General features: G+C 31.7%; 1 protein-coding gene across 1 annotated transcript; it reads left to right on the plus strand.

Annotated features, from left to right (window-relative positions):
- Positions 1–7565: 7565 nt before the first annotated feature.
- Positions 7566–8672, plus strand: LOC139490072 (uncharacterized). Its single transcript, XM_071276924.1, has one exon. The coding sequence runs from the start codon at positions 7566–7568 to the stop codon at positions 8670–8672; it is 1107 nt and encodes a 368-aa protein (XP_071133025.1).
- The last annotated feature ends 16711 nt before the right edge of the window (positions 8673–25383 follow it).

Below are 25383 nucleotides of genomic sequence, written 5' to 3' on the forward strand. Positions count from 1 at the left end.
TTGTCGAATTCTTAAACGGTTTTTGAAAATAAGTGCAAATAAGCCAAATTCAAAATTTATAATATATGTATGATCATGAACTTTGACCTTGACCTAATTTTCATTTTTTTTTCACCAAGGACCTCAAATCAAAAGACCCTAGGACTCTATCACTTATGGTTTTCCAGTTAGAAATGAATATCACTTATATCGAATACAAAAGGGGAAATAACTCTCATTTGGAGTCTTCGTAGCGCTTCAGTTGAAATGAAACGTAACATTCTGAGGATATAACGGGCAATTTGGAAAAATACATTAATTCTAAATTTATTGCTTTCTTTTACGTTTGCGAAGGAGATCTCATAACAAGAAAAACAGTGTTTGGGGAGATAACTTTTACAAAAGAAAGTATTCCGTTAAACAGGGCCAGTTTCAAAAGCGTAAAGACTGTATAATATCATATGCAAAAAAACTAAGCGACATCTTTGGAAACAAAAATACAGTGCAAGAAAAACTAGAGGCTCTCAAGAGCCTGTGTCGCTCACCTTGGTCTATGTGCATATTAAACAATGTACACAGATAAATTCATAACAAAATTGTGTTTTGATGATGGTAATGTGTTTGTAGATCTTACTTTACTGAAAATTCTTGTTGCTACAATTATCTCTATGTATAATGAACTTGGCCCAGTAATTACAGTGGAAAATATTTTCGAAAAATCTACAAAAATTTATGAAAAATGTTGAAAATTGACTATAAAGGGCAGTAACTTCTAAAGGGGTCAACTGACCATATCGGTCGTGTTGACTTATTTGTAAATCTTACTTTACTGAACATTATTGCTGTTTACTGTTTATCTCTATCTATAATATTATTCAAGATAATAACCAAAAAGAGCAAAATTTCTTTAAAATTACCAATTCAGGGGCAGCAACCCAACAACGGTTTGTTTCGATTCATCTGAAATTTTCAGGGCAGAAAGATCTGGACCTGATAAACAATTTTACCCTTTTCAGATTTGCTCTTGATGCTTTGGGTTTTCAGTTTTAAGCCAAAAACTGCATTTTACCCCTATGTTCTATTTTTAGCCGTGGCGGCCATCTTGAATAGTTGACCAAGTCACCGGACACAATTTTTAAACAAGATACCCCAATGATGATTGTGGCCAAGTTTGGTTAAATTTTGCCACCTAGTTTCAGAGGAGAAGATTTTTGTAAAAGATTACTAAGATTTACGAAAAATGGTTCAAAATTGACTATAAAGGGCAATAACTCCTAAAGGGGTCAACTGATCATTTTGGTCGTTTGACTTATTTGTAAATCTTACTTTGCTGAACATTATTGCTGTTTACTGTTTATCTCTATCTATAATATAATTCAAGATATTAACCAAAAACAGCAAAATTTCCTTAAAATTACGAATTCAGGGGCAGCAACCCAACTACGGGGTGACCAATTCATCTGAAAATGACTGGGCAGATAGATCTTGACCTGATAAACAATTTAACTCATGTCAGATTTGCTCTAAATGCTTTGGTTTTTGAGTTATAAGCCAAAAACTGCATTTTACCCCAATGTTCTATTTTTAGCCATAGCGGCCATCTTGGTTGGTTGACCGGATCAACGGACACAATTTTTTAACTAACTACCCCAATGATGATTGAGGCCAAGTTTGGTTTAATTTGGCAACGTAGTTTCAGAGGAGAAGATTTTTGTAAAAGATTACTAAGATTTACGAAAAATGGTTAAAAATTGACTATAAAAGGCAATTACTCCTAAAGGGGTCAACTGACCATATCGGTCGTGTTGACTTATTTGTAAATCTTACTTTGATGAACATTATTGCTGTTAACAGTTTATCTCTATCTATAATATTATTCAAGATAATAACTAAAAACAGCAAAATTTCCTTAAAATTACCAATTCAGAGGCAGCAACCCAACAACCGGTTGTTCGATTCATCTGAAATTTTCAGGGTAGATAGATCTTGACATGATAAACAATTTGCTCTAAATGCTTTGGTTTTTGAGTTATAAGCCAAAAACTGCATTTTACCCCTATGTTCTATTTTTAGCCATGGCGGCCATCTTGGTTGGTTGACCGGGTCACCGGACACAAATTTTAAACTAGATACCCCAATGATGATTGTGGCCAAGTTTGGTTAAATATGGCCCAGTAGTTTTAGAGGAGAAGATTTTTGTAAAAGTTAACGACGACGGACGACAACGATGACGGACGACGACGGACGACGCCGGACACCGGACGCAAAGTGATGAGAAAAGCTCACTTGGCCCTTTGGGCCAGGTGAGCTCAAAATTGGGCATAATCAGAACAAAATCAATAGGTCTTTCCACGGAAAGGAGGAAAGACATAATTAAATCTCGTCACTCGTTCAAGTTTTAATGCTTGATTGCTGCGTGAGAGATATAACAACATCACATTCAAGTTCACGTCAGAGGTCAAAATCGATTATCCCATCAAATTCGCGCTCCCAAAATTCAATATGCTAATCAAGTTATGTTCATATTGTCACTTATGGGTTGTAATATTGTTTTTTTTAATTTTTTGTAATAAAAATTTTTTTTTATAAATCTCAAAAAATGCAAAAAGAATAAAAAAAAAATGTTTTCGTCTCAAATCAATGTTCTAGATATGAAAACAACACACTGTAAATTTGATACACAAATGAAGTGGTATTGATATGTCATGAAAGCAAAAAAAATAATTTTTAAACGGATTTATATTTCCAATGTCAATAAATATTAATACCTTCAAAATAGGTCCTATAAACGGAAAACTTCATTTTTAATTTGAAAAAAGTCATGTATCGTTTCTTTTATTGACTAGTATATGTCCCTACATGTAATGCCTAAACTTGGGAAATCAGCAAATTTTATCAAGCTTTTTAAATCAAATGTCATTTAAAAAAAAACCACTAGTGAAATAAATACTCTACTGAGCAGATCCAAAAATCATGCACACGTTTAATTCATAATTATGTATAATATTCTCAGGGATACTTAGTCACAGTGTAGATACTATTCTGTACGCTATCCGGAAGTCGCGATTTTCGAAGCGATGATTTCCAACTGGCTAACAGGACGGTTTTGCCTACGTTAACTTTTCTCATCATTTGTTTACTCCTATATCTACAAAGTGCTTTGAACATCTTCATGTATATATAGCATCATAAATATGAGTAACTGTAACAAAAACATGCATTAGAATATAAAATATACGTGTGCATCACATCAACTTGGTAGAAAAAAGTGAAATCGATGGACAAGTTTGCTCTCGTAGTACAAAGCAAATAATCATTTATTGCAAATATTTGCATCAGTTTACAGTTAAATATATACTGTTTCAATATTCTTTTCGTATTTAAGTAGAATATTCGTATTTCCCATAAAAAATATGTTTTCCTTGAGGATCCCAAAATAAATTACTGTACGATCAGTCTAGAACTGACTGTATTCTAGAAGCGATTTCAGATTTTTTGACTGTATGACCAGTCGTGATTTTGAAGAAAAAACAAAAGCAATTTGAAGGTATACACGTGTATATGTGATATTATGAACTATCCAGGGAACTATTACGTGTAAGTACTATCATCAGACAATACAAATATATTTCTGATGCATTTTTTAGATGGCAAAATAATTGTATTTTTGTTCCATCAGTCTTATTTAAAATCAAATGCCTAAAAAGTAATACATGATTCGCTTGTGGACTTTGTAATAGTGTATCGTTACAGTTATCTGTTTGGCTTTTAAATTTTTAAAGATTATTTACACCGTCCGCCGTTGACCAATTGATGATAACATAAATCAAGCTTGTCTCTTTTAAAATAACAAAAAATGGATAAAGACAGCTTTGCGTAGGGGGATAATTCATGTGATATAATTTTGGTAAGTTTACAGAAATAGAAGGTCCATAAAGCATTAATCGAGTAAAAATGGAGCAATTTCAGAAAACTTTAATGATTGGTTTAGGAGGTGATGGGAATACCTGATGGGTGCCCCCACATAATGCAATGTTCAAGTCCGTATCTTATATAAAGTAACCCCATAAAAGATTTTTTACTAAAATTCGAAGTAGACGGTGCACAATACAGTCATTATCATTTATGATAAGGAAACCGAATAAGATTAATTAATAGTTATATCAGTGACGGATTGGACCCCCTCTCCATTTAAAAATGGCCGGAACCCCCAATGTATATTACGTGGTTTATGAGGAGATGCGCTTACAAAACCGGCGAAACATATTGTACTGGTCCAACGGTCGAACGGAAAGACGGACTTCTTTATCACTATAACCCCCCGCTTGACAAAGTGGTGTACAATTGAGTGTCAAAGAGACAGCTCTACATCTTAAACCAAGCGCAGGAACTGTGATCAATTAAAGGCTAAAGTGCGGCCTCGAATGTGTGTAAATACATGCATTTTTATATAACAACTAAATCTGTGTGTTTGTACAATTTTAAGTATAACGGAGGACATTTCTGAAACTTATATACTAGTATACATCAAACCTTCCTCTTATTTTAGCAACATTTAAACATCCTTATACTTAATGTAGTAAGTCGAGTACATCCCATCAAGCTAAAACATGTTTCATAAGTTTTCAGGATGTGAATGTATTGAAATATATTTGTGTTTTTTAGAAAAATGCCACCTTCTAATGTATCGTAAATAACTTTGAAATCATCACTAGAATACAGTGACATAAAGACTGATCATACAGTTTCAAAATATACAAGCGAGACTGATCGTACAGTGAGAAATTCAAACAAGTGTAATTTTCTTATTTCTGGCTTCAAAGATCTGGTTGAAACTTTTACCACCACTTGAAATATATTTCATTTAGTTAATTAAGTCAGGTTTTTACGTTAATTTGTACACTAAGAGGGTAAAAAGATTGTTTTTAGGTTCGTCCACTGATTTTTCTTAGTGATGCACTTGAAAATCTCTTGATTAAGGTAAAGATACGAATAATGAATGTGCGGAATTTAATTCTAAACCATTTGAGAATATCGATGTCGGCTGAATTAATTATTAAGCGATGTACAGATGATCAACTTACCGTTTAATTCAGTATACCCATCAAATTTAAAATGTGATCCAAAAAGTTCTCGCTTCGAAAATCGCGACTTCCGGATAGCGTACAGACTAGTATCTACACTGCGTTAGTCATTTAAATGTTTACTGGTTACCTAGATCAGGTATAAACATGTCTCAATTAACTTCTAAGATAACTAGATAAGATCTACAAATATGACAAATATGCTTACAGATGAAGTGGTATTGACTCAAAACAAGAGGTAAACACATGGTAAACATTAGAAAATTATCGATTATTGAAAGTAAAATTATGATCAAGGTAACATTATGTGTTTTAAATTTATCAATTTATTGTATTTGTATAAATAAGTCTTCACTTTAAAATATATGTTTACATTTATAATACTAAAATAACGAGGTCCAATTTGACAGCCGTCATCGGGTAAAAACAACAAATCAAAGAATTCAACTTTATATATAGCTAATATAGGACAATGGTGTAGATTAAAAATTACACAACTCCAGACCATTATTAATATTGCCAATAATTAGCAAGTTCCGGGTCGAATCCGACACCGATACCAATAGTATATTCACCTGTTACCTATTACCTAAACTGTACGTTCCGCATCTGACAGGCGCACCACCAAACGGCGTATTTAGAATTTTGCTATATACACGGGTCATAATCACGGGGTTTACACTACTAAATTCAAGCATTGTCAAATTATTCCCTATTGTAGTATTTCCATCAGTAAGAATTCTCAGATAACAATATGAATACTAAAAATCTGGACTTAAAATAAGACGTATAGGTACAGTTTTCAATTTGTTATCGGGCATGACGTAAAACATCGAATCAAAGAATAAAAATTATAAATAATATAGGACAATGTCCTTATACCGCAGTAAATAATTTCTTTGGGAATATTGAATACCTGAATACCTATAGTTAACAACGTATCCTTTTTTTTTTAATGTATTGATGTTTGGGAATTTCTTGAGAGACTCGAGAGACATTGAAGACAAATAGAGCGTTTATATCATATCAATCTTTAAAGGCAAAGCATTTTTGTGGTGGGCCTTAGTTGGCCTTTCTTCATAAAAATATACACCTCAATCCTGCATTATGGTTATATTATTAAAGTCATATACTGTACAAAAAAGTGTTTGAGCACAAAACTTGTTAAAAAAAGGGTTAGAATTGACCTTAAAATTTTATTGTTCTTTTTTTTAATTAGCCTACAAAACTATATATTTGACATAGAAATAGTAGTGATATTAGTATCAATACATAATACTACTTTTTTTTTGCCATTCACATTAGAAAATACTAAGTTTCCCCACAACTGTGTTCGATCTGTGTTTTTGCGTCTAATTTGGACCAATTTTTTCCATATACTTTTATCAACTGTTAGCATAATTTATTTCGGCTGCCATCTCATAATATTTTGTTTCCAGTGAATCAAGTCCAAACTTGGCACATTTTGATCGTATGTTGCGGCAAAGGGTTTTCCAATGGCTTTTAGGTCTAAAGTAGAGGCCATAAAAAGCCTTTGTCCCTCAGCTGTATATTCAACAATGACCACTTTTAGTTAAAATATGAATAACACTATATTTGACTAAAGAGTTAACTGACTATTTCAGTCATGCAAACATATTTGTCATGTTTGTAGATCTTATCCTGCTGATAATTTTTTCCTTTTGAAAAATATTTTTTATATCTACATATTTAAGTTTTCAAGATAATAAAAGGCAACAAATGCATGAAAATATTAAAAACTATCATTAATGGGCAATAACTCAAATAAAGAGTCTACTGGTGATTTCAATGCAGCCATTATGTCATTGTCTTACTAATCATTTGCTATTGAAAGTTTCTATCCCTACAGTTTTCAAGATAATGGGGGAAGATGGGGAAAACCATCATTAAAGGGCAAAAACTTCATAAAGAAATCGACAATTCATTTCAGTTGCAGATCTTGTCTTGCTGATGAAGTTTCTATCTTCTATGACTGTTTTTAAGATATTAAAACAAAACGGTAACATCATGTGATATCGATATCAAAAGTAAATATTAACCTTCCAACAGAGGGATCAAAATGGAATGTGACTAACATAATCAACTGCTCCACTTGTACTGTTCCAGTCATTTAATGCCATCCTGTGATGTATGTATTTCCACTAATCATTCAAAATGTAATGGTATAACAAGTTTAGATAGCGAAGTGGAGAAAACCAAAATTGAAAAATCTAAAGAAATTTTAGAGACAGACATAAACTTTTTTTTTTATCTATTCTTGACTAATTAGTGACTAACAAATCAAAAACCAATCAAACAGGAGAAAATCATTGCATAGGCATAAAGAAATCAATTAAAGAAATAAGAAAGGAAGTAAATAAACATTTGGACCACCTGGAGGAGACGTTATGCCAAGAAACTGATATCATCTGGAATAAAGAAAAATCAAAAGCAACTGATTTCATCTCAGAAATTGAAGGGAAAAGGGAAAACTTAGAGAAGATGAAAGAAAATTTACAAACCGTAACATCAAATACTTCAAAACTGCAATCATTTCTAGGTGTACATCAGATCGAACAACAAGTACATCAATGTCAACGTTATATTGAAGATCTAGAAGATGATGAGAGGACCAAAGAAGTTGACATCAAAATGAAGCAAAATGATGAGATCGAAAAGATACTTAGCAAATTAGTTTCATTGGAATCTTTAGGCAAAGCAATAGTTGAAAAGACAGAAATAAACTTGCATAAAGAAACAAGTTTGAGGAGGAAAGAACAAGTAAAATCACAAGAACAATCGAACATAAACAACATGACAATTAATATTGAGACAAAGATAGAGATCAACATAGGTAAGGTAATTACTGACATGATTTGTCTGATGGATGGAAGAGTTGTAGTAGTGGAACGGGGTGGTAGAGTTAACCTACTTACTTCAGATGGCAAACTTCAGAATCAGTTAAATATACCTTATGGAGCCTTCAGTGTTACACATATCAATCAGGACAACATTGCAATAACTTATCCTGTTAAGAATGCCATTGATATATTCAATATGGAGAATGAAGCAGTTACCAAAGTTTTAAAATTAGGGAAACAAAGCTTGGGTTTATCATTTTCAGATAATTCTCTAGCTGTAGGTTTGAGTAAGAATGAAATACGCATCATAAACTTGGAAGGAAATACACTGAAGTCAATGCAAGTTCAGAGTGGATCATACCTGTATCATCTTGTTTACTGTGATAGAAGAGTTATCTATAGTGACTATAAAGGTAAAGCAGTATATTGTGTTGGTGGCTTAGGTAAACAGATCTGGCAGTATAAGCAGGATTTAATAGAACCACGTGGACTGTGTATAGATACTCATGGTAACAGTATCGTAATAGACTGTAACGGTCATATAATTAAAGTTATATCAAAAGATGGACAAGATAGTAAAGTACTGATTAGTAAGGAGGGGGTAAAAGACTGGTGTATCCAAGCTGTATCTGCTTTAAACATGATGAATCTTCAGGTTTTATTTGTGATTACAATGGCACATACTTGGCCAAATTTAATTTGTGAAGACAAGTGTGTATATGTTTGTCTTTGTTGTGTTGTAAGGTAACTGTCTAAATAATGTCTGCATCTCATAATCTTATATTCCTATGTGGTGATATTTGGTGTGAAGCTTGATTGAGTAATAGGCTATGTTGACACAGGTAAATATTTATGTATTTGTTGTGTTGTTTGATTACTGTCTCATTAATGTACACCTCACATATAATTAGAATCAAAACTGGTTATATTCTTATTACCGTTAAATAAGATGAATCCATCATCTCTATATCTACCGCAGAAAGCTATTTTGTCTCTATGTGAATACTTTGAAAATATATGCTCTAAAATTTCGAACATTCTTATGTCACCTAATGCTGCTGATGCAGCGCCACCCATTGGGACACCTGGTTATAGATCAAATATACGAATTTGAGTCAAATCGATGAACATGATTCTGACAGCTAAATTTCCTTTAAATGAGACAGGAAATGTAGGCAAGTGAAGTGTTTTTGTTGCTTTGGTTAATATGTAATGTGTAATCAATGTTAACATCACATATTCTAATATTCCTTAGTGGTGATATTTGGTATGAAATTTAAATGTGAAAGGTAATGTACACTTGTGTGTCGATAAATATTGTTGTTGAGTTGTTGTCTTAATTACTAATGTCAAATTCACATATGCTTATACTTGTAACTGGAGATGTATTGTTTAGATGTAAGAGGACATAAAGACAAGTGAATACATGTGTTTTTGTTGTGCTGATAGGTTAATGTCTAATCAATGTTAACATCACATATCCTTATGTTTTAGTGGTGATTGTGTTATGTTTGAATATCAGAGCGTATGTAGACATGTGTTTTCGTTGTGTTTTTAGGTTACTGTTTAATCAATATTTTATATATTTATATATTTCTACGTGATGATATTTGGTATGCATATATTTATGTTTTTATTGTATTGTTGGGTTTCTATATTATTAATTTCCTCATCATATATCCCAATTTTCGTAAGTTGTATATTTGGTATAAACTCTGCTTGTGAGATAAAATGTAAAGTGTATATAAGTAAGTGGTGATATTTGGTGTGAAGTTAGTTAACGGTGATATTTGTTGTGAAGTAAGTTACTGGTGATATTTGTTGTGAAGTTAGTAAGTGGTGATATTTGTTCTGAAATTTTGAATGCGAGAGATAATGTAGACAAGTCTTTAAATGGATGTTACTATTTTAATGTTGTGTAGATGTGTAATACATTTTCACATTAAATTTCTTCATATTCCAACATGATTTATCTGGTGTGAAGATTGAGTGAGAGAGAAAATACCATCAGTGTTTAGATGTATGTTTTTACTGTGTTTTTGGGGACTGTCTAATTAATGTCCTTATCACATATCCCTATAATCGTATGCAGTGATATTTTGTGTGATGTTAGTTAGTTGTGATATAAGGTGTGAAAAGTTTGAAAATGAGAGGTAATGTAGACAAGTGTTTAGATGTATGTTTCTATTGTTTTGCTGTGAACCTACTGCCTAATAAATGTTCAAATTACATGTCCTCATATATCATAAGTGTTATATTTGGTGTGAAGTTTCAATTTTATAGGACATGTCATCAGTGTGTAGATAGATGTTAAAATGTGGTGTTGGGTTACTGCCTTATTGATGTTCACCTCACGTTACCTGATTTATTTATTTGTAATGATAGTGTGAAGTTTGAATTTGAGATGAAATATCACCAGTGTATAGATGTATGTTTTAATACGCCGTTATGGGACTGTCTACTTAATGTTCACCTCACATGTCCTTATATCTTTATTGGTAATAATAAGTTTGAAGTTTGAATTTGAGATGAAATGTCACCAGTGTGAAGATGTATGTATTTAATACGTCGTTGGGGACTGTCTAAATAATGTTAACCTCACATATCCTGATTTTTTTTATTTGTGATATATGGTGTAAAGGTTGAATGTGAGAGGAAAGATAGGCCATACCCTTCCAGAGCACATGAGACCAGTCTCAATGTTTGGTGGGAATCGTGTTGCTAAATCTTTATTTTTCTATGTTGTGTCTTTTGTACTATTATTTGTCTGTTTGTCTTTTTCTTTTTTAGCCATGGTGTTGTCAGTTTATTTTCGATCTATGAGTTTGACTGTTCCTTGTATGTTTCGTCCCTCTTTTAGATGAGTCAATAACTGAGTAATGTGACAGTGTTTTATTAATCTTCACCTCAAATATCCTTAGTTCTTTATTGGTGATATCTGGTGTAAAATTTGAATGTGAGATGAAAGGTATGCTATAGTTTAGATGTGTGTTTATTTATAAATGTAATGGGGTACTGTCACATGTTCACATCATATATCGTTAAATTATTCTTAGTTTTCATAAGTGGCGTGAAGTATGTATCTTTAGTGTAAAGACGTCATAAACATTCAGAGAAAAATATGACCTTGTACATGGAAGAATGTAAGGCATGGATGTTCATATATATATATAAAAAAATATATTTCGATTTTGTCTTATTTACTGGTAACAAAATCTTTATTAGTACCAATAAAACAAATATTCACAAAGATCTTTTTAGAGTTAAAGTTGTATACTTTTATAATTCCAAAACCTAATCTGACCCCTTGAGTATGAAAATTAGGTCGAAGGGATTTGTCTTTTATCAGACAGTCAAACATTAAATGGGACACATACCACATATTATTGATCTTTTGAAAGCAGTTTAGTGAGTTGCATTTATTGACATTGTCATATTTGAAAGAGTTGAGAAATTGTGTAGTGTAATTTTAGGATCCTCTTCACAAAGTTTTCGAATTGGCAATCAAACAACACCTCAATGTTATTATATTTAGCTTAATCCATTCGTATGATCTCTCAAAGGTGGTAAATTGAAATGTTTTCAAAGATTTTCTAAACGAAACTGCATCTCATATTGAGGTTTTCAGTGTGATATTGTTGACCTGGAACTCTGGTCTCCTCCGCTGTTAATAGTGAATGAAGGGATGTAGAATATGTTGAAAAACTAAAATACACACTTGATTTATTTTTTATTCAGGCATAAAACTTTGGTGAAACGTTAAATAGGGGTCAATGCTCTTCAACTTTGTACTTGTTTGGCTTTTAGATATGAGCGTCACTGATGAGTCTTATGTAGACGAAACGCGCGTCTGGCGTACTAAATTATAATCCAGGTACCTTTGATAACTAATTAAATAGTGAAAACATTCTAATTATTTTTAACGTATCGACCCTTGACCTTTTAATTTCAAGCACCATATTTTCTCAACATCTATTACAACTATATGTGTGGCTTATTTTTTTATATTTCCGTACCTCTTTAATAGCTTCTTTGGTTTTCATCTGCTAAAGTTGTATTTCACAAAATATAGAACAACAAAGTACACATGAAAAATTATTTATTGCAGATAATATGCATCAAAATAGTTAGTACTAACAATGTTTTGCACTAACTTTATGAAAAAATTAACAAATAAATCAATAACCTATTAGTAATTATTTGCATAAAACAACCAATATTTAAATCATAATCAAGAAGAAAATTGGAAACTATGTATTAGAAGAAATGAATGCTAGAGGATAACATGTTGCAGAATATACCACTTGCATAATATCTGGTTATTGCAGGAATAATCAATATGGGTTAGTATTGTATATAGAAGATTTTAAAATTGCAGGAGTTTGTGAGAACATCTAATCTTCAACAAGGGATAATGTTCACTAATATTTATACAATAACCCTTTTTTGTCCATCAAAGCTTGGAAAACCGTGTGAAACATATTTTGTTATTCAAACCAATGCTTAGATAAACTAGAAATGCGTCCTTGTCTAACACAGAGTTTAAATAGTGATAACATTATAATCATTCTTATGAAAAAGGTAAATTTCTAAATCTAAAATTGAGAGACCAATCATTTTGAAAATAAAAAGATAAATGTCAAAAGTTGATATTTATCTATTAAATTTCAGAATAGTTGGTCTCTAAATTTTAGATTTAAAAAGTTACCCTTTTCCGTACAAGATAAATATAATAATCGACAGGAAATTGTAATAACAACATAATATTTTAAAACATGTCATTTACATGTAATAATTCATACTGAACGTTAAGCATGCTAAAATCAATCAATCTCTGAGAAAGTTTTTTTTAAGAACACATTTTGTCTGTTTGCAGGTGTATTTACTTTCTGAATTTAAGTAATGCTAAAACATTCAAATCAAAGACATGATTGGCTGCTCCTTCTTAGACTTAATTTAAATATTCAACAACAGAAAGTTGAAAATGTGTACCAAAAATGTCTAACTATACAAATATATTGCAAAATTTGTCAAATAAAACATATAAAATGCATTTCTTGAGTTTTGAATTTGAATTTAAACAATACTAGAGGTTTGAAAATAAAGAAGTCACAGATTAAAATTCTTAAAACAAAAAATAAGACTGAGTATGATATGAATTAAGTAAATGAATAAAATCTTGCATCTGTAGTTACAAAATAAACAACTTTGAGCATACAAACTGTGTGAAGCATAATGATTATTTATAGTGCACAAAACCTCAACATTTGATCCTTAATAAAAAATTAATCATCTAACAAGCAATGTGCAATGTTGGGGATATGTTTTTTTTTTATAGAAATTGAAAGATGTGTGGCTTTTTTTACATTCCAGTAATTAATAATTCAGAGACTAATAATGATTGAAATTGATCCTAAAACACAATAGTGTGTGTTTGTGTTTGTTTTTCTTGCTCTTAGGTGTTCCTGTTATTCGTTTGTTTTCCTCTTGTAGTTGATGTGTTCCCTAGGTTTTGCTTTGTAATCCCGGATTTTTTTTTCGTCAATTGATTTATGACTTCTAAATAGAAGTATACTACTGTTGTCTTCATAAGAAGAGAGTTGACCTCATAGATTACTTTTTTTGTGCTAAAACACTCATTACGATAAAAAAATATCATAGTACTGTTAGAAAACTTATTCTGGTATATACATTATGTACAAATTATTTCACAGTTCAATGTCGACTAACTCTGAAATTGACCTAGTTATACCAGACTTATAAAAATCAACATATATCTTTGAGTGAATTAACATGACAACAATTATCTAAGAATGCATTACGCTGATTACTAAATCTGACCCTTGAAGCATTGAAAAAAGTTGAAAATTATGAAATGCATTATTCATGAACACAACATTATATAAACATTAATTATAATCAATCAATCAACCTATAAACAAATATTTAGTTTTAATATAAACTTACTGAGAAACAGTGAACACTTAATCTTGGCACAGTTTTTTTTATCTGAAAAAATTGATAAACAATTCCATAATAACAGATGTTTAACATGTTAAAAACTATTCCCCATTGACAGTTACATCAATTTGTTCACAATCTTTTTGTGAAATTTCAAAAATGTGGACTGGTATGACTTATGTAGACAAATAGGTACAACCCCTTTCTCGAATTTAGCCAATTTGCACTTAGTGCAACCAGACAAAAGTTAGTTCTAGCAGTTAGGTTTTACTTCATCTGTAAAGAGTATTATGTTGTATTTTTAAACAACCTTAAACTTTTGCAAATTCTGCTATTGTTTCATGCATGCTGTACATATAAAATCCATCTATATTGTAATAAGATGTTAGCGAAGAAAGGTAAAGATTATTTTAAGCAGTAAGGTCTAAGGATTTGCTCCAATTTATATATCTCCAAACTGGTGAAGCTGTTAGCAGCAGCAAAAAGTTACAGAAAACCCTATTCAGATCAAGACTGTCAAAACTCTAGGATAAGTAGAATATTTATACTGACCTCATTTCTAATTTTTCTAAAATTTATAGTCAATTTGTCAACTGGACATCTAGGTTTTGAATTAAATTACATATTGAAGTATTGCTTGTTTAAATGTGTTTTTTTTTTAAATTTTAATGGATTTCTTTGCTGTTGAATCTTTGACAAGATATTCCCCGATTCCCAAGTGGAAATATTAAATTTGAATTTTGTGTTTATTTGAAAGATGCAAAAAGCTATTTATTTTTTGTTGCCCTGATTTAGACTTTTTAGTATTTTAAAACATCAAACAAATGTTATACTTTTCAAACCTTTCACTGAACAGTTTAAAAATTCTACTTTCTCATTCTAGTGTAATGGCATTCTTACACAAGATTAATGGAAAAAAAACTTTGTTTGGAAATCAAAGAAGTAGGTCCGGTAAAGGCCGATTTTGGCCTCAAATGTCAGGTTCATCTGATAAAATATTGTGGACACATTTTAAATACTTAAGTGTCTACTTTAGTCAAATCAATAATGATATGTGAAAGATTTTAACTGATTAAGTCACTAAAAACGCTCCGATTCAAGCTTAAATATGAAAAATCTATCAAATATGCTATAATATGTCACTTTTCAGATGTGTTTGTCAAAAATGAAAGTGGCCGCATCCGTGTTCATTCTCAACCTTTACATATGATATATTTTATCATCAAATACAAATTACTTTAAATATTAAGAATGAACACAAATACGGCCACTTTTATTTCAAACGGAAACCGTCTAAAAATTAACCAAAACGCAAACATTTCGAAGATTTTCGTAATATAGCATAACTTAATGATGCTAGTACCCGATATATGTGCATTGTATTGTTTAAAGCAACCAATATTGATGTAGCAGCAGTATTCCACTTTCCAATTAATAGCTAAAAGTTAACATTTTAACAATTTTGTAAAACTGCTATATTTTGGGGCCAAACAGAGGTCTAACTGGGTCTACTCCTTTCTACAGAAGTATTCAATAAGCTGTCAAAATATTTACATTCTTATAACATGGGATCATGGAATGATAAGTATAAATCAACAAAATGCCACACTCCCTATAAAAGTAGTACAAGTCCTGCTTATGTCAGGCAAAGTCTCTGCCACACTAGACAATGCACTCCTTCACTAAACATTCTTCTTATTAATAAGCATAAAAGGTAGCCATAGGGATATTGGAGTTTTCAAAATCCCTTTCCCATGTATGCTTGGATAAAATCTGCTTAACCTCACAATTATTTCTATTGCAAAATACAAATATTGTGTAAGTCATTTGCTAAATTTTGGTTGTAAATCCTTCAGACCACCATTTTCGAGCACTCTGGGGATGTATAGTCTTAATAAAAAACCATCTATGACTTTGACACCAGTTTGGCAGAGCAATCAGTCGATAAAGAAGTTACTCAGTCCTCAATTTTAGATTGTAAATCTATCACTACTAACTTGTATCTACAATACTAATTAAAACATGCAAGATATAAAATACTTCTATGTATTTTTCAAAAATTCTTAAAAAATGGCTTAACCCTGTTTTAAATCAAATGCATTATTAATATTGATATAAGCAGCTATTCCCACATCCACTGTACTGAATTTAAAAAACGGGATAAGAAAACTGATATTATAAGAAACCTACTTGCTTAAAATGATTATATTTTTCCACAACCAATAAATAACAAACATTTAAAATAACGAAAAGATTCCAAAGGTTAACTTACTCAAAGTATTAAACAAAACACTAACATTTCAGTCAGATTTATATACTTTTTTTTCTAAAACTTCTAAAAATTTGCCATAAAAATGAAAAAGAAACAAATTTCAAATGTGAGAAAAAACAACCTAACATTTAATCAGTTTATTGAATGCAAATATTTCAATGAGGGTAGCATTGTCATACAAAAAATGTTGAATATTTAATTAATAGCACCAAAACAAGTCCAACAGTACTAAAGTTACATATTTATAAGGAAAATAGATAAAATACACATATATTGTCTTCGAAACAAACTCTTTCCACAAAATCACCTTTTTTCTGGAGTATTCACAACAATGTCACCTTCGTTGGAAATTTTCACCGGAACTTCACTCTTGTATTGAGCATTCACCACAAAATCACTTTTGTCTGGAGTATTCACAACAATGTCACCTTTGTTGAAAGATTTCACCACAACACCACTCTTGCCTGGAGTATTCACAACACTATCACCTTCGTTTGAAGTATTCACCACAACACCACTCTTGTATTGAGCATTCACCACATTGCCGCTGACATTAGTGAACTATGAACAACAACGTCTCCTTCCGTCAATGTTTCTTTTGGTGCCGCTAACATTGGTGAACTATGAACAACAACGTCTACCTCCGTCAATGTTTCATTTGGTGCCGCTGACATTGGTGAACTATGAACAACAACGTTTACTTCAGTCAATGTTTCGTTTGGTGCCGCTGACATTGGTGAACTATGACCAACAGCATCTCCCTCAGTCAATGTTTTATTTGGTGCCGCTGACATTGGTTAACTATGAACAACAACGTCTACTTCCGTCAATGTTTCATTTGGTGCCGTAGACATTGTTGAACTATGAACAACAACTTCTCCCTCAGTCAATGTTTCATTTGGTGCCGCAGACATTGTTGAACTATGAACAACAACGTCTCCTTCTGTCAATTTTTCATTTGGTGCCGCTGACATTGGTGAACTATGAACAACATCTACTTCAGTTATTGAAATGGGTCTTGCAGCCATGTTTTCGTCTGAAAATAAGCCATCTTGTTGTGCTATATGTAAATAGGGGCTACTTAGGTTTTCTATATTTTTTTCTCGGGTGTTTCATTTTCAATTGAGTTCTACTTCATAAAAATCATTAGATATGGGATCACCCATATACGGTACCTCTTTTGTAGCTCTGATAATCCTCTGACAGTAATAGTCATCATAGTTTATTGGATTCTGGTCATGTTCTCTGGAATAAAAGAAAGGCAATATTTTCTATCATATTTCTAACATTAGTTATATTTGTAAATAGGCAGTGAACAAACTATTTCTTATGCACATTATTAAACTACCTTTAAATTTGCACTGTGTAAGTGGTAGAATTGGTTAACTGTGAGACAACATTATTTTTTTCAAGACAATATTTAGTTTGAGTTATATTTTGTGTTGTTTTAGGTCAACAAACAACAACATTTATGTTTATGTTGCAATAGCTATGCTGACAGAATGTTGAATAGGAAGTGGAATTAGTAGCTAGTCAAGTATTAACATACCTCTTGTATATAGAAATAACTATGCTGGCAGGATGTTGAATAGGAAGTGGAATAAGTAGCTTGTCAAATATTAACATACCTGTTGTATATTGAAATAACTATGCTGGCAAGATGTTGAATAGGAAGTGGAACCTGTAGCTTGTCAAATGTGGCTGCTCTCCGTTCTTGCTTCCAAGGTCATCTCCTTGGCCTATAGAAAGAAAAAAAAAAGATAATAAAAACAAATCTTTGAGATTTGGATTGATTATTCAGACATAACATTTATGTCTTTGTTTCAAGTATGATATTGGTCAATGCATACCTGGCAACCCTCCCGTTTTGAGAGGGAAACTTCCACTCAAATGGCGAAATTTCGGGAATCGTCGCTTGCCATTACCCTCCTGCGCGGGAGTATAAAATCTCCCGCTTTTGGATATTTTAACCTTGAATGACAATATTTAGTTTGAGTTATATTTTGTGTTGTTTTAGGTCAACAAACAACAACATTTATGTTTATGTTGCAATAGCTATGCTGACAGAATGTTGAATAGGAAGTGGAATTAGTAGCTAGTCAAGTATTAACATACCTCTTGTATATAGAAATAACTATGCTGGCAGGATGTTGAATAGGAAGTGGAATAAGTAGCTTGTCAAATATTAACATACCTGTTGTATATTGAAATAACTATGCTGGCAAGATGTTGCATAGGAAGTGGAACCTGTAGCTTGTCAAATGTGGCTGCTCTCCGTTCTTGCTTCCAAGGTCATCTCCTTGGCCTATAGAAAGAAAAAAAAAAAAAGATAATAAAAACAAATCTTTGAGATTTGGATTGATTATTCAGACATAACATTTATGTCTTTGTTTCAAGTATGATATTGGTCAATGCATACCTGGCAACCCTCCCGTTTTGAGAGGGAAACTTCCACTCAAATGGCGAAATTTCGGGAATCGTCGCTTGCCATTACCCTCCTGCGCGGGAGTATAAAATCTCCCGCTTTTGGATATTTTAACCTTGAATGACAAGTCAACATTAAATACGTTTTTTTGTCACTGATGAGGGTTGTTGTTACCTAAAAATCACAGACCATGTGAATTAAAATACCTTCATTTGGCAGCTTGGGTGTCAAACATAGTACTAATTAACGACTTTTGCTTCAAGCTGGTGTGTTATTGAAAACACTTCAAAGAAATTTCAGGTTACTTCCCCTGTTTAATCCTGTTTTAAGTTACTATTATTAAATTAATGTGAATTGATAAAACAATATAAATTAAATACAAATTGAACAAAGAATCATAAAAGAATGGCAATTAAATAATTTTGTATGACTGAGGAAAAAAAAAATTATGTTTTAAAAATAATTAAAAGAACTATACATCTATTCAAAGTTTGAATTGAAATTGATAAGAAATGTATTCAACTGACTTTATTGAAATTTGAACATATAATGCACCTTTCTGTGGCAATATGGTTGAACACTTGAAACAGAGATATGTGAATGTAAAAAAGTAAAGAAACAAACAACATACTTGTATAGGATATAACAATATTTAAAGAAATAAAGTATATATATTAACTCTTATATGTGTGTTTGTAGATGAATAAATAAACAGGTCATATATTTCACTTGAAAATTTATTGGAAAAATTATTTATCTACTTTTATCCTGCAATTGGGTGTTCTACTATACAGATACAGCCCTACATATATCGCTATGCTGTATCTGTATACTATACAGATATCGCTTAAAAGCTCCGCCCACTGCCGGACTGAGTATTGTATGAACCTGTGTGACCTCAGAATGTGTATTGCAGTCGCATTCCAATTACGTATCAATTGCGAATTAACAATTACTTTTATACGTTCTGTTTGTTTTTAAACATTTCTTTAGAGCAATAAGAATCCCACCAATTTTCTGATAACATACACACATGAACAGCAGTCTTTTCTACGATGATTACTATCGATTTCAAAACTTGAATGTGTATGATTGTGTTACAAAAACAAGCATGTCAATTTCAGCATGCATGTTTAGTGAATGTCGAGTCTAAAGCGAAGGACAACTCGTACACTCCTGTTTCAAATTGGACAATGTTTTGTTATTTGATTTATAGTTGAATTGAGTTGTTATGTTAAAATAGATAATTATTCACTTTGAGCGATGTGTTATTGTTGACCATTCGAGATTCTTTTTCGCGAACCCGTCTTCAGCCGAATGTGTGATTACTGATAAACTGAACCTAACTGAATACCATAGTCTACAGATATTTATTTTCATATTCTGTTAGATATTTAAATCTTAGGAATTTATGAATAATCTTGAGTTTATAACTTTTCTCAAACAAATGTATCAGTACTGAGAATTTTGTTTTTTAAATATGTTAAAAAATAACGATTACTGCTTTACTTTTTAGTTCATTGTTATAAATGGTAAAAAGAAGTTTTATTGACAATCAGAACCACAACTTCTTTTATATGGGTGTTTTTCACTGCTGACTTTCAAACTGTGTGACTTACCTGAAGTTGAATGGACTTCAGTAACAATGTCTAAGTCATCATGGAAGTCCCCAGTCTTAAAAAATATTACGGATTGGTACACAGAACAATTAAGTGTTCTTTAAAGTTGCATCTGCAATTACTCACTATACAGCATCAGAATAACCTTTTATAATATAACAGAAACTAGTCTTAGGTTTATAAACACAATATATAAATAAAATATTAATTAAAACCACTACATGTTGGGTAAAAGTCAGGTGGAACGTATGCCACATGGTAGTGGTAGAGTTAATCTTATTGGTTGCCAATTTATAGCTTCTATGACGCCTGGGAATATGAACCAATGGAGATGAGAAGAAATTTCTAGAAGCTACTTGGCTTTATACAACATATAAAATTCATTATTCTAGACTTATTTTGAGGGTTTTGGTAACTAGTTCCATGTTAGTCTGTATCACTGATAAATCATAATTTAAGTGATTTTAAAAGATAATATATTATGCTATGCAATTAAGGACAAAAATATAGATTGTTTAGACTAATCACTTTTCTTTTAATAAACAGTTTTAATAGTAGAAAGTAAGATCTGTTAATTTGCAAGTTTAATACTAAAGCTACTACAATGACTCAAAGAAAAGGGATGTCCTTTGGGTCAAAACTTTTTGAGAACTCGGAGTAAGAAATCATACAATCAAAATCCTTCCAATGGTATCAGAAATCCTTCAGAAAATATGTCCTTTAACTTTTTACAAGTTAGCCCTGAAAAATATTTAATGTTCAGTAAACAAAACAAAAAAAAAACACAAAAGAAACATATTTATTTTGAAATGAAATTTGTAAAAAAAAATAAGTATTAAAACTTAGAAGCATCCCATCAATGGCTAGGTGTCCCCTAAAGAACTTAATGTCATGTACTATTAAATTTCAGCATCAAATTCCTTTCTTAAGTATTGCATTATTTTCAGAATTTTAAAACAAACAATACTGTGAGAAGCTTATATAGAAGGATTAAGGTAAGACCTTAATGTATGTCCACAGGAATAAACTAGAGGCTCTAAAGAGCCTGTGTCGCTCACCTTGGTCTATGTGCATAGTAAACATAGGACACAGATGGATTCATGACAAAATTATATTTTGGTGTTGGTGATGTGTGTGTAAATCTTACTTTACTGAACAATCTTCCTGCTTACAATTATCTCTACCTATATGAACTTGGCCATTAATTGACATAGGAAAATATTTTGACTTATTTTTAGTTCTTACTTTGCTGTACATTATTGCTATTTACAGTTCATCTCAACCTATGATAATATTCAAGATAATAACCAAAAGCTGCAAAATTTTCTTCAAATTACCAATTCAGGGACAGCAACCTAACAATAATTGGTCTGAAAATTTCAGGGCAGATAGATATTGACCTAATGAACCAGCAGATTTGCTCTAAATGCTTTGGTTTCAGAGATATGAGTCAAAAACTGCCTTTTACCCTATGTACTATTTTTAGCCATGTCCGCCATCTTGGCTTGCGGGCGGGGTCATCAGACAAATTTTTCAAACTAGATACACTAATGATGATTGTGGACAAGTTTAGTTAAATTTGTCCTTGTAGTTTCAGAGGAGAGGATTTTTGTAAAAGATTACAAACAAGAGGCTCTCAAGAGCCTGACTCGCTCACCTCGATTTTTTTGCATTTATCTTTCGTTTAAGAGTTTCATCGTAGTTTGTTTTTTTGGTTTAATGTATATTAAAAAGTGTTAGACAATATGCTAATCAAATTGTGTAAAATTGTCCTTCAAGGACAATAACTACTTTAAGGGGTCAGTTGGCAATTTTTGTCATATAAAACTTATTTGTAGATCTTACATTGCTGAACATATTTGCTGTTTACAGTTTATCTTTATCATTAATACTATTTAAGATAATTACCGAAAACTGCAAAATTTTCCTAAATTTACCAATATAGTGTCAGCAACCCAACAATGGATAATTAGATTCATCTGAAAATGTCAGGGCTGATAGAACATTACCTTATAAACACTTTAACCCCATGTCAGATTTACTGTAACTGCTTTGGGTTTTGAGATATAAGCCAACACTGCATTTTACCCCTATGTTATATTTTTAGCCATGGCGGCCATGTCTTTTGACGAAACAGAAAATAAAACACAAACTTTATTCAAGATACCATAAGGATCATTCAGCTTAAGTTTGGTTGGAATTGGTTCAGCATCTTCAGAAGAGAAGACATTTGAAATAGTTCACATCAGACGGACGACGACGACGACGGACGACGACGGACGCCAAGTGATGGCTAAAGCTCACAGCTAAAAATTACAAAATATTGTTAAAAATTGACTATAAAGAGCAATTACTCCTTAAGGGATCAACTGCCCATTTTGGTCATGTTGACTAATTTGTAGATCTTACTTTGCTGAACATTAATGCTGTTTACAGTTTTTCTCTATCTATAACAATATTCAAGATAATAACCAAAAACGGCAAAATTTTCTTTGAAATTACCAATTTATGGGCAGCAACCCAACAACGGGTTCTCCGATTTATCTGAAAATGTCTGGGCAGATAAATGTTGACCTGATAAACAATTTCATCTCATGTCAAATTTGCTCTAAATGCTTTGGTGTCAGAGATTTAAGCCAAATTCTACATTTTACCCCTATGTTCTATTTTTAGCCATGGCGGTCATCTTGGTTGGTTGGCCGGGTCACCAGACACATTTTTCAAACTACATACCCCATTGATGATTGTGGCCAAGATTGGTTTAATTTGTCCAAGTAGTTTCATAGGAGTAGATTTTTGGATAAAGTTAACGACGACGGACAACGACGGACGACCACGGAAGACGGACGCCAAGTGATGAAAAAAACTCACTTGGACCTTCGGGCCATGTGAGCTAAAAAGAAATAAATTGTTCTGCTAGATTTTTCAATAGGAAATCAACCATGCAGATTCTTCATCTTATTCTTCATTTTCAAATTGCTCATAACGTAGAAGAATTGATTAAGTAAAATAAAAGAAATGTAATCTGAGAACATTGTGATAGAACAAGGTTATGTTACCCTATCTATCATTTATGTGAAACAAAGTAATATAATTGTAAATAATCATAAGAGTTGTCTAAAATAATCTGAAAAAGGAATTAGAGTTACCTCCCATTAAACACATGTATAATGTGAGAATATTTTTTTGGAATTTAAAAATTTATTTAATGTGACAAACAAATGAAAAGAAGTGACCTATGATAAATATGGCCATTAAGACATCTTTTCTGTTTTTTTTAATTCTTTAAATATAACTTCAGAGAATATTCTTAATAACTAAACTTGAGAAATGTTATCAGCAAAGTTTATCAACGGTCAAATTATTGACATGCTTTTCAAATCAAATGTCATTTTTTTTAAATAGCACTTAGTGAAATAAATACTCTTCTAAAAAGTTAAAAAAAATATGCACAAGTTTGAATCATGACTAAAATCTCTTTTTGTTGATCTTGTATTCATGCAGTTTCTCTTTATGTATAATAGGGGTGAACACATTCTGGTTAACTTTGTAGATCTTGTCTTTGTAATTATTTAAAAAAAAATTAAAATTGGTAAAAAATAGTTTACTTGAACAATGTTCTTTAAATCAAAATTTAAAGGTCCATAGATTATCAATATATCATTTTCATGCAGGTATAATCAGCCATTTAAATGTTTGCTAGTTACCGAGATCAGGTATAAACATGTCTCAATTAACTCCCTGGTAGGACGACATTGACGGAAAAGAGACACAAAAAGAAAGAATAAATAAAATGTTAACAGATGAAGTTGTATTGACTCAAAACAAGAGGTAAACATTAGAAAATTATTAGTTATTGAAAGTCAAATTATCATCAAGGTAACATTAAGTGTTTTAAATTTATCAATTTATTGTATTTGTATTGATAAGTTTTCGCTTTAATATATATGTTGACATACATATATAAAAATGTATCCTGCAATTGGGTGTTCTATTATACAGATATGCTGTATCTGTATACTATACAGATATGCTGTATCTGTATACTATACAGATATCGCTTTATAGCTCCACCACACGCACTGCCGGACTGAGTATTGTATGAACCTGCGTGACCTCAGTATGTGTATTGCAGTCGCATTCCAATGACGTATTAATTACGAATTAACGATTACTTTTATACGTTCTGTTTGCTTTCAAACATTTCTTTACAACAATAAGAATCACACCAGTTTTCGGATACATACACACATGAACGGCAGTCTTTTCTGCGATGACAACTATCGATTTGAAAACTTCAATGTGTATGATTGTGTAACAAAAACAACCATTCCAATTTCAGCATGCATGTTTAGTGAATGCTGGAGCGTAGGACAACTCGTACACTCCGGTTTCAAATTGGACAATGTTTTGTTATTTGTTTTTACCTTTGAAATAAATTGTTATGTTAAAATAGATAATTATTCACCTTGAGCAATGTACTGTTGTTGACCATCCGAGATTCTTTTTTTGTGAACCCGTCTTCAGCTGCATGAGTAATTACTGTATCGTATTACTACACGGGCCTCAAGAGATTTCAAATCGAAAATAAATTCAAAACATGTGGTTTTGTGTCAATCAAAACACAAATAATATACAGAATTAATTGCAGGATAAAGACAATAACTGTTTAGTGTCTTTAAATATCAGCTGTATTTGTACTCGGATCGAAACAGGTGTAGTAGCTCGCTAAAAGCTCGCATACACCTTTTTTCTAGCCTCTTACAAATACAGCTGATATTTAAAGACACTAAACAGTTATTGTCTATATGTATGCCACCATGCATCATACTGTATGACTATTCCAAAAAAAAAGCAGTTTATGTTTCAAGTGACATATAACTGCTTTATCCAAGTAATTTTGTCCCTGATGAATTATAAATTGCCCCATTTTGCAATGTTATCCCATTTTCTTATACCGCAGTAAATAATTTCTTTGGGCAAATTATCCCTTTTTTGAATTAATTGATGTTTGAGAATTTCATGAGAGTCTCGAGAGACATTTAAGACAAAAAGAGCGTGCATATCATATCAATATTTAAAGGCAAAGTATTTTTGTGGTTGGCCTTGGTTGGCCTTTCTTCATAAAAATGTACACCTCAATCCTGCATTATGGTTATATTATTAAAGTCATATACTGTAC

Source organism: Mytilus edulis, chromosome 9 (assembly GCF_963676685.1).
Source record: "Mytilus edulis chromosome 9, xbMytEdul2.2, whole genome shotgun sequence".
NCBI classification, from domain to species: Eukaryota; Metazoa; Mollusca; class Bivalvia; order Mytilida; family Mytilidae; genus Mytilus; species Mytilus edulis.